The 13,520-nt window shown below is 37.8% G+C and overlaps 1 protein-coding gene across 2 annotated transcripts in view; it reads right to left on the minus strand.

Moving 5' to 3' along the window:
* RBKS (ribokinase) overlaps positions 1-13,520 on the minus strand; it is a 132,668-nt gene that overhangs the window by 47,856 nt on the left and 71,292 nt on the right. For both annotated transcript variants that reach the window (XR_011972431.1, XM_072634067.1), the window contains exons 3-6: positions 12,477-12,540; positions 9,723-9,785; positions 4,978-5,142; positions 2,827-2,918 (exon numbers count right to left, since the gene is read on the minus strand). Coding sequence is in view for 1 of the 2 variants with exons in the window: in XM_072634067.1 (XP_072490168.1) it covers positions 2,827-2,918; positions 4,978-5,142; positions 9,723-9,785; positions 12,477-12,540 (384 nt within the window). In the remaining variant the exon portion in view is untranslated. The remainder of the gene's footprint in view (positions 1-2,826; positions 2,919-4,977; positions 5,143-9,722; positions 9,786-12,476; positions 12,541-13,520) is intronic.

Here is a 13,520-nt window from a genome sequence, read left to right on the forward strand (position 1 = left end):
GGAGAAAAAGCATAAAGGGAGAAGAGGACATGGATGTCATGAAAATCTGGAGAGGGGAGTGTGTAGGAGGAAGTGAAGGTCAAAAGTATAAAGTACTGCAGGGAGGTCAAGGAGGATGAAGACAGAAATGATCAATGACTGGCAACCCAATGGTCATTGGATTTACCAATGAATAAGTCATTGGTAGGAAGAGAGGCTGTATAGAGGTTAGGAAGTGAGGGAGGTGTGGAAATGATGACAATGTGTAGAGATGGCTTTTTCTAGGAGTTTGGTTGTGAAACAAGCAGAGAAATACACTGACTATCTGAGAAGATGGTAGAATCAAGGAAAAGTATTTTTTTTTTTGAGAATGAGGGAGATTTAGGTCTGTTTTTAAGCATTAAGGGAGGAGTCAGTGGATAAGGAATGATCAAAAATTAGAGAAAGAGGTGGTATGATCAAAGGAGCAATATTCTGAACACTTTGGGGGCGGAGCCAAGATGGCAGAGTAGAAAGACGCACATACACATAGCTCCGAACCCACAACCCAGAGAACAACTACAAAGAAGTAACTCACGGTGAATTCTGCACCCAGAGGCCACAGAACATTGGAGCGAGGGAGATTTCTGTTCTGGAGAGACCTGCAAACCTCTTGCTGCGGACTGGGCGCCGGGACTGGGAGCTGAGTACAGCCCTGCCGCGGCCGCGGCACCGAGAGGAACAGATCCGAGCAGGCTTCAGGGACGGGATCTCCAGCGGCCGCACAAGTCCCTCCACCCACAGGTGACGGGGGTCGGTGAGAGAGTCTCTTTGGCGGGTCGAGGGGGGAGTGGGGTGCCCCCATGGCTCGGGCCCCCTCGGGAGACAGATGCTGAGGGGTGGCGGCAGACCGGGACTCCCCAAGCAGGCAGGAACCTGGAGCCATTGTTGAAGGTCTGTGCATAAACTCCCTGAGGGAACTGAGCCTGAGAGGCGGCCCTGCCCCAACCTGAGCATCTGAACTTAATCTCACACTGAATAGCAGCCCTGCCCCTGCCAAAAGCCCTGAGGCTGGAAGCAGCATTTGAATCTCAGACCCCAAACGCTGGCTGGGAGGATCAGGAGGCGAGGTGGGTGTGAGGAAAATATTCAGAGGTCAAGTCACTGGCTGGGAAAATGCCCAGAAAAGGGAAAAGAAATAAGACTATAGAAGGTTACTTTCTTGGTGAACAGGCATTTCCTCCCTTCCTTTCTGATGAGGAAGAACAATGCTTACCATCAGGCAAAGACACAGAAATCAAGGCTTCTGTGTCCCAGCCCACCCAATGGGCTCAGGCCATGGAAGAGCTCAAAAAGAATTTTGAAAATCAAGTTAGAGAGGTGGAGGAAAAGCTGGGAAGAGAAATGAGAGACATGAAGTCAAAGCATGAACAGCAAATCAGCTCCCTGCTAAAGGAGACTCAAAAAAATGTTGAAGAAAATAACAACTTGAAAACTAGCCTAACTCAATTGGCAAAAGAGGTTCAAAAAGCCAATGAGGAGAAGAATGCTTTCAAAAGCAGAATTAGCCAAATGGAAAAGGAGATTCAAAAGCTCACTGAAGAAAATAGTTCTTTCAAAATTAGAATGGCACAGATGGAGGATAAGGACTTTATGAGAAAGCAAGAAATCACAGAACAAAGCCAGAAGAATGGAAAAATGGAAGATAATGTGAAATATCTCATGGAAAAACAACTGACCTGGAAAATAGATCCAGGAGAGACAATTTAAAAATTATGGGACTACCTGAAAGCCATGATCAAAAGAAGAGCCTAGACATCATCTTTCATGAAATTATCAAGGAAAACTGCCCTGAGATTCTAGAACCAGAGGGCAAAATAAATATTCAAGGAATCCACAGAACACCGCCTGAAAGAGATCCAAAAAGAGAAACTCCTAGGAACATTGTGGCCAAATTCCAGAGTTCCCAGGTCAAGGAGAAAATATTGCAAGCAGATAGAAAGAAACAATTCAAATATTGTGGAAATACAATCAGGATAACACAAGATAACACAGGATAACAGCTTCTACATTAAGGGATCGAAGGGCATAGAATAGGATACTCCAGAAGTCAAAGGAACTAGGACTAAAAGCAAGAATCACCTACCCAGCAAAACTGAGTATAATAATTCAGGGGAAAAATTGGTCTTTCAATGAAATAGAGGATTTTCAAGCATTCTTGATGAAAAGGAGCAATATTCTGGAGAATAAGGGAGGAGATGGGAAAAAAGGAACAAGAGAGGGATTGGTATTGGCAAATAGGAGAATATTCTCCTTCAAGGTTGGAGCTAAAGTGGGGGATGATGAGGTAATTTGGCACATAGAACTGAGGAAAAGAGAGAGAGCCTCAGAAAGAGGTTAGGGTTCAGAGGAAGGCTGTGAGACAAGTACTAAGCACTTTGAGAAAGGATGGAGAATAACCTGTGAGGCCAGTGAAGAATAGCCACTAGGATCTGGACAGTATGTATGGTGTCGTCTTCTATTAGGACTGAATTCAAACTCAGGAAGGTTTTTGTAGCCAAATTTAGGCTTTGTTTTAAAAATACCAAGTAAGTGGCAGATTTAAATAGATTTATGGATATTTTGAATAAGGACTGGTACAGTATCTGCTCTTATCTCATTAAATCCTCACAACAACTCTGGGAGGTAGGGATTATCATCATCCCCACTGACAGCTAAGACATTCACTTCCAACTTTGCCCCAGAAATGAATTAAAGTGATCAGATGACTGAGTGACTACACGACTTAGCTCTGTCCCTGTATTTGATCCCTGAAGAAAACCATTTTTCTGCTTGTCATGGAGTGATCAGGCCCTCTTACTATATTACCTCACTCTCATTGCAGCAAAATATATCTGAGACGGTATAGAATTGTGCGTCAAGGTCGGCTGTGGCAGGAGCAGGATTAAACAGGGTCTTCACTGCAACAGAAAAAAAAAGTTGTGTAGTGGCTAGCATTTGGATACTATGCATTTTTAAACAAGCATCAGGGGAGACCTTGAAATGAAATTTTTTTGGTCCTCTTAATTTTTCCACCATTTAAGAAACCTCAGGGAACACTTAGAGAAGCAAGCAGTGAGTAAAGAGAGTCAGCATGGTTTCATCAAGAATTGGGCATGCCAGACTCACCTCATTTCCTTTTTTGAACAGGATTACTAGACTGCTGAGAATAGAGGGATACTGCAGAAACAGGTAAAGGCAATCAACCCTTAGACACATAGTTTACCTAAATTTCAGCAAAGCATTTGGAAATTCAATTCAACCAATATTCATTAAGCTTCTTCAAGGTGCCAGACACTGTGCTAGGTTCTGGTGATACAAAGCTCAACATAAATCATTTCTAGACCTCTAAGAACTTACAGGAATGCACTCTAACTGAGAGGACACAATATGTTCACAAAGAAATATAATCTAAGGTAATATGAGGAGGAAAGCAAAAGGAAAGCTTCATGGATAAAATATCACCTAAACTGATCCTTGAGTATAGTTAAGGAACATGACGGGAGGGAGTGCAATTCAGGCCTCGAGGACGGCTCATATACATCTATGGAAGATTTGGTAAAAAGCTTAGTGACCAGTTCATAGTCCAGTCTGGTGAAAACAAGGTATGTCAAGGAAAGTAATGTGAAATAAGGTTAGATGAGGCTGATTATTCTACGGAGGAGGATGATCTAGTAGGTGGTCTCAGAACTGGTTGAATGACTGCTCAAAGAATAGTTGCCTGATAATAGTCTGGATGGTCTCTTGCAGAAGGCTCCAGGGATCGATCTCTCCATGGCCTTGTGCTCCTTTCCCCCCCGCAGTGATTTGGATGAAGGTATGGATGAGATGCTTATTAACTTGGTGGTAAAACAAAGCTAAGAGGACTAGCTAACAAAATGAGTGGCAGAATCAGAATCCAAAACAAATCTTAACAGACTGGAATGGTGGGCCAAATCAAATAAGATGTGGTAAATATATGGCCTTAAACTTGGGTTCAAGATATCGACTTCACAAATACAAGATGGAGGAAATGTTCTTAGACATCAGTTTGTCTGGAAAAGATCTGGGGGTCTGAGTGGATTGCTAGCTCGATAAGCTGACTGTGATATAGCAGTCAAAAAATATTAATATGATCTTAGGCTGTATGAAGAGAGGCATACCACCCAGAGTGAGAAAGGTATTAGTTCCCTTTTATATGTTGTCTTCCCTCATTAGAATAAAAGCTTCTTGAGGGTAAGGATTGTCTTGCTTGCTTATATTTATATTCTCAGCACTTAGCACGGGGCCAAAGTAAACTCTCAGTGACATTTACCTATTGAAGTTGAAGGAGAGGAGATAAAGTACTAATCAAGAGTCCACTTGGGGAAACAAAAATGCCCTACATGAAGTTCCCAAACCTAAAAATATTCCCAAATACACAAAGATAAACTGCATGAAAAATAAAAACTACTTTAAAAACATTCTGAATTTTGAAAATAAACCTTCTGTTGCAGAAAAGGTTTGGAACTTTTACAGAACCGAATGAAAACGACTCTCTAGCTTCTGAAGGTGTTTATCAAATGGTGACTGTGCCATTACCATACACGTTTATGTGACAAGATTCACTTCCAGATTCTCTAAGCTAAAATAACATCACCAGAAACTGTTTATGTTGGGCTGTTTCAGTGGTGATTCAAGTCAGTCCTGGCATTAGGCCTGGGAACTGGGCTGAGGGTTTGTATTGGGGGACATCTGACATGCTAGTTTTTAGAGCTCTGCGACTGGTACTGAGCCAGATGGCTCAGTTTTCACCATATTTGTAAAGTTCCCTAACATTTGCTAAAACTAAAAGACAAATGTAAAGCCAAGTAGATATAAGAAGGAACAGTAGTTTGCTGTGAAAAATTGTTAAAGAGATCAAAATCAAAATAAAGTTGCCTCTTAAAAAAGCTAATTTTAAGCTAGCATGAGAGAGATGGGGATGTTTTCATAGAAAGAATGACAAATGTGTAAAATTACCTCCGCTCTTGCGGGCCATTGTCAGGGCTTCTAGAGAAGTAGCTGGAGATATTTCTAGCTGGCAGATAATTACTTTGGCTCTGCTAATGATATCAGCTGCCTTCCTCAGGTCATCAGAATTCAACAGCAAATTTGCTCCGGCCACGATGACGATAATATTCTGTCCTAGAAAGATATTTCTGGGTACTTATTTAAGTTACAAAAACAGGCATCACAGAATCTCTGAATTAGAAAGGACTTCAGAGGGCATCTAGTGTAATCCATTCCTGAATAAGAATCCATTCTACAACACACTGACAATCTCTTGTTTCAAGACCTCCAAATGGGAGGAAAACATATCACTTCCTAAGGCAGTCCATTTCACTTTTGGATAGTTCCAGTTATTGTGAAATTTTTCTTCACATTGAGCCTAAATTTGATTTTTTCACACCTTCTACCCATTGATCCTAGTTCTGATTGCCAATCAGGACAATCAAGGCCAAACAGAACAAATCTAATATGCCTCTCATATGGCAGGCAGTCTTTTAAATATCTGAGGTCATTTGTTATGATCCCCTTAAGTCTTCTCTGTTCCTTCAACCAAGCTTTGTTTGACATGAACTCAAGGCCTTTCACCATCCTGTCTGTCGTTCTCTGCACACTCTAGCTTATTAATGTTGTTTCTTAAATGTGGTACCATTACTTCACTTGTAGTCTGACCAGGGCAGAGGGTAGTGGGGATAACCACCTACATATTTCTGGAAGTGGTGCCTCTCTTAACGCAGCCTAAAACTGCATTATCTTTCCTGGATATCAGCTCTCATGGTTGCCTTGTGTTAAACCTACTAAGGTCCCTAGGCCTTTTCCAGATGAACTACAAGCTAGTCAGACTTCCTCATCTTAGATTTGTAGTTTTTTTTTTTAACTTAAGTGTAAGACTTTACATTTAGGTCTAGTAAACTTCATTTTTATAGACTCAGGACCATAGAATTTTCCATCTTATTTGATTTTCCCCAATGTTCTAGTTTGTCAAAATTTTTAAAAAAATCATGACCGTCTTCTGGTGCTGGCCATCCCTTTGAGCTTGGCATTATTTCCACACTTGATAGGGCACTGATAAAAAATGTTATCTGGCACAGGTCACTAGATAAATGACAAGACTTGATAAGACTCCTCATAAATGACCTTATTTTGTAATCCTATAATACCTATGAGCAAATAATTTTTGAATGCTAAATGATGCAGAAAGTGAAGTTGAATTATACAAGTTCTCTGGTCCTTTTCAATTCTAAATTTACAATCCTATTCAATTTATCACTTCTCTTTCCATGAAGGGTAACTTTGGTAACCACAGTTTTTCTTCCTCTTTGCATATCATATTTTGATCACTTTCAATCTTGATAAAAATAGTAAGTTACTTATCAATGTTATTTAGCAATACTCAATTATATTAGGTCCATATGTCAATGAATGCATTATGATTTTGTTGTTATGGGAACTCTTATCTACCAGAATAGATCAGAATCTGAATGTAAGTTAGCAGATAAATCTTAGAGGGTTGCCTAAGGCTCAGAGAGATTAAGTGACTCGCCCACGGTCATACAGTTTGTTGAGTGTCAGAGGCAGGACTTGAAATCAGATCTTCCTGACTCATAAGCACAACACTCTCTCCACTACGCCACACTACTTATATTGAAATTACAGAATAACAATAGCAATAACTTACATTGACATGGCACTATACAATTATTCAGCAAGTTACAGAGGATTTGTGGAAGGACATGAAACAAGAATTACACAGGATGGGTGAGAAGGGGCAGATAGGCTTCAATCTGAAATGGTTGGAGGAGGACCCACATCAGTGAAGTACTGAAATAAATATCTGGGTATAAAATACTCAAGCTTCATGACAACCTTGTGAGGTAAGCAGGACAAATATTGTCATCCCCTTTGTACAGAAGAGATGACTGAGATGCACTGTGATTTGGCTGAAAAACTGTGGATTTGGAGTCAAGTGATTTAGGCTCAATTAGAGTTGTGACACACTGTTAGCTGTGTGACCATGGACTACCTGCCTGGGCCTCAGTTTCTTCATCTGTAAAAAGGAAACAACAATGCTTAAAGCATGTATGTCACAGAGAACTTTGTCAATTTTGTGCCATGTACAAGTCTCCACGCTAAGTGGTAAGAAAACAATAGAGAAAAGTGACACAATTTCTGCTTTTAGGAAATTTGTAATCTAATAAGGGGAAGATGATATGTACACCAATAACCATAACACAAGGCAGAAGGTAAGAAGTAAAAAGGAAAAGTCTAAACAAAGGGCCATAAAAATATCCTGAGAAGGGAGTTTACTTCTAGCTGATCAGGGAAGGCTTCATGAAAGAGATGATACCTGAGTTCGACCTTCCAGAAATGGAGGTGTTTCAACAAGCAGAGGTAGGGATGGAGAAATGTGGGGCAGGGTAAGAAAAAGCACAAAGGGGAGACAGGAGGACAAGGTAATAGGGCACAGTGAATGACCGATTAGGAAGGAAGGAGGTATGAGGTAAAACTTGAAAAGTAGGCGACAGTCTAATTGTGGTAGGGATTATGCTTAACTCAGTAAGCAGTGGAGAGCAAGTGAAATGAAGTATGTCTGTGGGAATGTTGTTTTGAGATGGGTAAACAGAGTGATGATGGTGGGGAAATAGGTGGAATTTGTGGTAAGGGCCTTGGAAATCCAAGCTCAGACTTCACCTTTGTTGGTAAAAATAGGAGCAAATTTGAATGATACACATCATCAATGACCTATGTACAGTCGGTTTGTGTGTACAAGCAAATAAGGCAGCAATCATGGCAGAGTTCTATATTACAAAAAGTCTATAATTTGAAATATGTTTAAAAATATTTAACAGATGTTAAGCTGGATCTGATACTGATAATAATACTTACTAATATTACAACCTCAGAATTATCCATTTCCATATTTTCTTAGGGGAGGGAGAAATGGGACACTCAAACCTGACCCATTTAGCAAGCTTGAACCCACTGTCATATGCACAAGAGCCTGCACCAGAGATGCTCCTGGTGCCTGGCCATGGGCTTCTCTGTAGAGATGAATGCAGTAAATTCCAGAGGCGGCTCTCATGGAAGACTGATTTGTCTATAAAAGATGTGACCTAAAAATAACTTTGAACAAACTCTAACCAGTCACCTGACAAAGGCATTGTGCTGATTGGAAAAGAGGATGAAGGATAGATCAGCATAAACCCTTCCCTACTCTCAGAAAAATAACTCGAAGTATATGCATAACCTTCAAATGCAAAGGACAACTTTATTATTGTAGAGTAAGGATAATCTCTGAGGTCCCTCTACTCCCATTATAGAACTCTAGGAAGAAAAATAAGGGAAGTATATACACAAACACATAGATACAGCACTAAGACTTTTGCAATACCCTGTGCACACTTATATCTTCCTTATTTCTTTTACATATTTATATATGTTTGTCTCAAAGTATATGTGTATGTATACACACACATACATAGTTCTTCCAGTTCTTATATATGTATGTATACATAAGAATACCACATTTCAAGTCAGAAGACAAAGGTTCGGATTCTATGTGTGTTATTTGTTACCTTGATCCCTCTGGGTTTCAGTTTCTTCTTTAAAATTTAATCTATAACATAAGAGGGCTGGACCAGATCGTTTTGAAGGCCCCTAAGCTCTCTAAATTTATGGTCCTCTGAATTTGAAGCTATCATACAAGAAGAGGTATTAGACAAAGAATTAGCTGTAGTTGCTAGCCATAATTATTCTAAATGAAGTTTAAGGTGGATAATGATATATCTAGACTTTTAAATATTGGAATATAATGGAAACCAATCTGCCTACTGTCACAATACGGAGAACTCCCAGTCAGTTCTGTGATTCTTGGCTTACCAAATGCAAGCAAAATCTGAAATCAGGAGCAAGAATTTAATCGAAGAAAATATGATGAGCTTAATTTTTCACAGATATAAGTAAGCTTTTGTAAGATTTTGATGTAAACAGAGAAATTTATCATTTGGCCAGTATTCAGATTCAGAACCCAAATGAACACAAAAGACAAGTTAAAAGCAAATAGTTTCTGCCTGGCACCCAGGGCATGTTCAGAAACTACTTTGTGTCCAATTGTTTTCCTTGCATGTATTTTTATTCATCACATTCAATAAAATAGTTAATACAACTACTTTTATAGATAAATATGAATACAGGCTTATATGAAAAGTACAACTGGATATTAAGGAATAAAATGTTGACCTGTAATGACTCAGTGCAGCTAGGTGGTGCAGTGGATACAGTGCAGGGCCTGGAGCCAGGAAGACTTGAATTCCAATTCAGCCTCAGACACTTACTAGCTGTGTGACCTTAGGCAAGTCATTTAACCTTGTTTACTTCAGTTTACTTATTTGTAAAATGAGTTGGAGAAGGAAATGGCAAACTACTCAAGTATCTTCACCAAGAAAGCCACAAAGAGTGACTGAAATGACTGAACAACCACAAAATGATGATTCCAAAACTCTATAAAAATCAACAGACATTATTCCTGAATAAATAACTTAGGAGAAAATCAGTGGAAATAGTTGATTTAATAAAATTGTATTTTGGGACTTTTCAAGGAAAACCAGTGGCAGGATGAGAATTACACAGCAGAGTGGAGCAAAAGTGATGCCTTCTTTAAAGTTTTGAAGGTAAAATATTCTTGTCTAAAATTGTGCTTTGATATAAGAAATAATTACCTTCATTATTGACAATTATTGAAGCAGCTCCTGTAGAAGCATCCTTGGTCTGATATGTAAATTCTGAAAGAGAAAAAAATATTACAAAATAGTAGATAGAACACAACATGCATACTATACTTTGAAAAAGTAACAGCAAAGAAATGAACAAATACTTCAATGCCACAAACATTTGTTGTGTATCAGGCAATGACTGTGCCAGGTGCTTGGGCTGTATGTGCAAAACCAAAACCCTTCCTTCCCCAAGGAGCTTACATTCCATTGAAAAGTACTTTGTACCTACAAAGAAAAAAGAAGCAAAGGAGTCTATATTGTGATGGATCTTTTCATAGCAGTGGCCACAAATTCCAGTCTTTTTAGATAATGCAGTGGCACTTCCCTTTTTTAAACAAGTGAGTTAAAAAATTCAGCACAGTTAATCAACACAAATATATGTACATGGTGACAATTTACATCTAAATTAATTTCAATTAATAAAATATAATAAAGCTATTTCAGTCATTGCATTCCCTTTGGATCCCTCTCAAAAATCTTTGTCTTTTCGTTGTAATTGTCTTCATATGATTGTAGTTAGCTTTTTAAAAAAATTTTGAATTATTTCATACAGGTTTTTCTAGATTTCTTTGTATTCACTGTATTACATTAAAGTAACATAATTTATTTAACCATAATCCCATTGTTGGCCATTTAAGTTGTTTCCAACTTTTCCTAACTGTGTATTAATTATACTTCTATGGAAATCTTTGCACAAATAGCTTTTTGTTTTTTATAGAATTTTCAGGGTTTAGTCTCCAAAATGATATTATTAGGTAAAAGGTTATGGGTTTTTTTGGCAGACTTTACTTAACTTCAATATTATTCTCCAAAAAGATTCTGCAAGTTTGCAATTCTCCCAGGATTGAATGAATCCATCTTTTTTTCCCACAGCAATACCAGCTCTGAATTTTGTTACTTTTTAATATTTTTGCCAATCTGATGGATGTGAGTTGGTATCTTAAAGTTGTTTTAATTTGTACCTCATTTGTTACTAGTGAAATTAAGCATCTTTTCAAACAATTATTAATAATTTGTGTTTTTTCTTTTGAAAATTGCAAGTTTGTATTTTTTGGTCATTTATCTCTTGTGGTCTGGGAGTTACCACTGTGACTGACTTAACAGTCCCTCATATATTTCAGATGTTATTTTTAAAGTCACATTTTCCATAAAAATATCTCTACCGTCATGTTTCTTACATTGCTCTTAGTTCTTTCCAGTCAATTATATTCCTTTCTGTGGCAGAGAAAAATTTTAATTTTAATGCATGGAAGCACATCTATCTATCATCAATAATTCTTTCATCTGCTGAATTTTAAAAAACTAATCAGCACAATTCAGATATTTTATTCAATTTTCTTTCATTTTTTCATGTTTAAATTTCTTATCCTCTTGGAAATTAATGGAATATATGAAAAAAATGAATCTAAATACTTTCCCACTACATTGACAGTGAATTTTCCAAATAAATTTATTTAAAAATGAATTCTTTTTTGAGTTCTTATTGGGAAAAAAAGTGAAATACTAATTTTTTGTATACTACTTTGTAAACTAATACTAATTTTTAAATGTCTGGTATATTTATTCTATTCTATCAAATTATTTTTCTCTTTATTTGTCTGACCTCAGATTGTTTTGAGGATAATTGCTTTGTAATATATATTGAAAGAAATCTGGGCATGTAAGACTTCCTCAATCAGTTTTTCTTTTCTAAATCACTTCTCTCTTTTTTTCTTTCCTTTACTGAAAAGACTTGAAATAAGAGATAGGTAAGATGTCAAAACCAAAAATCATCAATTGTTTCCATTTTTATAGGCCTTCCACAAAAAAAATCACGGTAGGTGAAGCTGTGAGAAGATGAAGCATGGTGGTAGCGTGTCACATGTCACAGTAATGACAGTCCTTCTACTAAGTGTCTGACTTTGGACGAGTTGCTCCGCCTCTATTTGCTTGTTTCCTTTTCAGTAAAAGGAGGGAAATGTACTAGATGCATCTTGTACAATATATCCACTCACATGGGTGTGCACACACTTGGATACACATGTACACACATACATATGTGTATGAATACATACACACGTGTGTGTGTGTACATTACATTTTCTGATCTGGGCCTGTGTGTTCATTGGTCCAAAGAACTCTCAAAGAGGAAACCGACACCAACAATATAGATGGGCATCAAACAAGGCATATACAATTTTTTAGAAAATCATCTAAGAGCAGTTTACACTCTGAGAGCGATGCTTGGGCCAAGGGCTGGAGCATGTGTCAGAGGCTGGGCTTAAATCCAGGACTTGCAAATTCCTAGGCTGGTTTTTGATCCTGTCTCTTAATTCATGCATAGCAGGCATTTGATAAATGTTTATTGAATGAAAACTTCTCTCCACTAAGGTCTTTTCCAGTTCTACCTTTTCTGAATTTATCCTCTTATATCCTAAATGCCTTTTAGGTCTGTATACTCCCGTTTTCTCTGCCACCTCAGTTTGAAGCCAGCTCACCTGATAAACAGTAATAACCTGCTTTTGCTTCACATCTGCTGGAAGAAATGATCACTAAGGAATTAAATTACACCAACTAGGCTAGACAAAATACTGAGAGAGAAAAAAATCTTTGGCCACTAGAAAATAATACAATAATAAATATTTTTTTAGCCAACTTTTTTCCCTCCCAAAATAAGAACAAAAAAAAAGATTTTTTAAACTTTAAAAGATGAAATTTTACCTGTAGAAATATCATTCTGTTTTAAGTTTTCTATATAATCACTGCCAAAAGAATCTTTGCCAACCTGTACCAAAGAAATGATGAATATTAGAGCTTTTATATTTAGCAAAATGCTATGATGTAGTTTTTAGAAAAATTAACATTTAAAAAGGGCATCTCTGCACTATACTTTATAAACATGAACTAATTAATCCTCTTAATGTAAGATGTTAGACTTGATATTTTAGCCCAGAGAATTACACTATGAATTAATGTTCTAGTTATTTCCTACCTAAAATGAAAAACACTTCATGACTATTTGAAGTGCCATCATGTGAAAGATGGATTAACTTAATCGGATTGGTCCAAAGGGATAAAGCTCAATGGAAGTCACAAGGAAGTAATTTTTGGTCTAATATAATGGAAAACTTCCAATAAGAACTGTCTAGTAAAGAAATGCTGTGGCGAGCTTCATCACTACGTAGCATCCATGGTACTAAGAGGAACAATGAATCACTTATCCAGAACAGTATGAAGGAGGTTGACTAAATGAAAGTTCTTGAAGGATTGCGTGCCTGACCTAAGCCTCTGCAAGAAAAGAAAGACTTTGAAATGTGGAGATAAGGGGGGCAGGAGATTCAGTCAGTCAATAAGCATTTATTAAATGCTTACTATTTGTTAGGTATCCCTGAAGTCTGGGGATACAACAAAAGGAGAAAAAATAGTCTCTGTCCTTAAAAAATATTAATCTGAACGGGGGAGACAACAGGTAAATATTGAAGTATTTATAAGAGGTATACAGAGTAGATGAAGGTAATTTGAAAAGGGAAGGAATTTGCATCTGGAGGAATCAGGAAAGGCCTCCTGTAGAAGGCAGGATTTGAGGAAGGCAGGAAAACTAAAAGGCAGAGGGGGCACAGCATTCTAGGTATATGAGACAGTAAACACACAAACATCCTTTTTGAGGAACTGCAAGTAAGCAGGTGTGGCTGGACTGTAGCATACATGGGGAAGAGAAAAAAGTAAGAAGGCTGGAAAGGCAGAAAGAGGCTGGGTTATGAAGAG

This window comes from Notamacropus eugenii, chromosome 1 (genome assembly GCF_028372415.1).
Source record: "Notamacropus eugenii isolate mMacEug1 chromosome 1, mMacEug1.pri_v2, whole genome shotgun sequence".
Classification (NCBI taxonomy): domain Eukaryota; kingdom Metazoa; phylum Chordata; class Mammalia; order Diprotodontia; family Macropodidae; genus Notamacropus; species Notamacropus eugenii.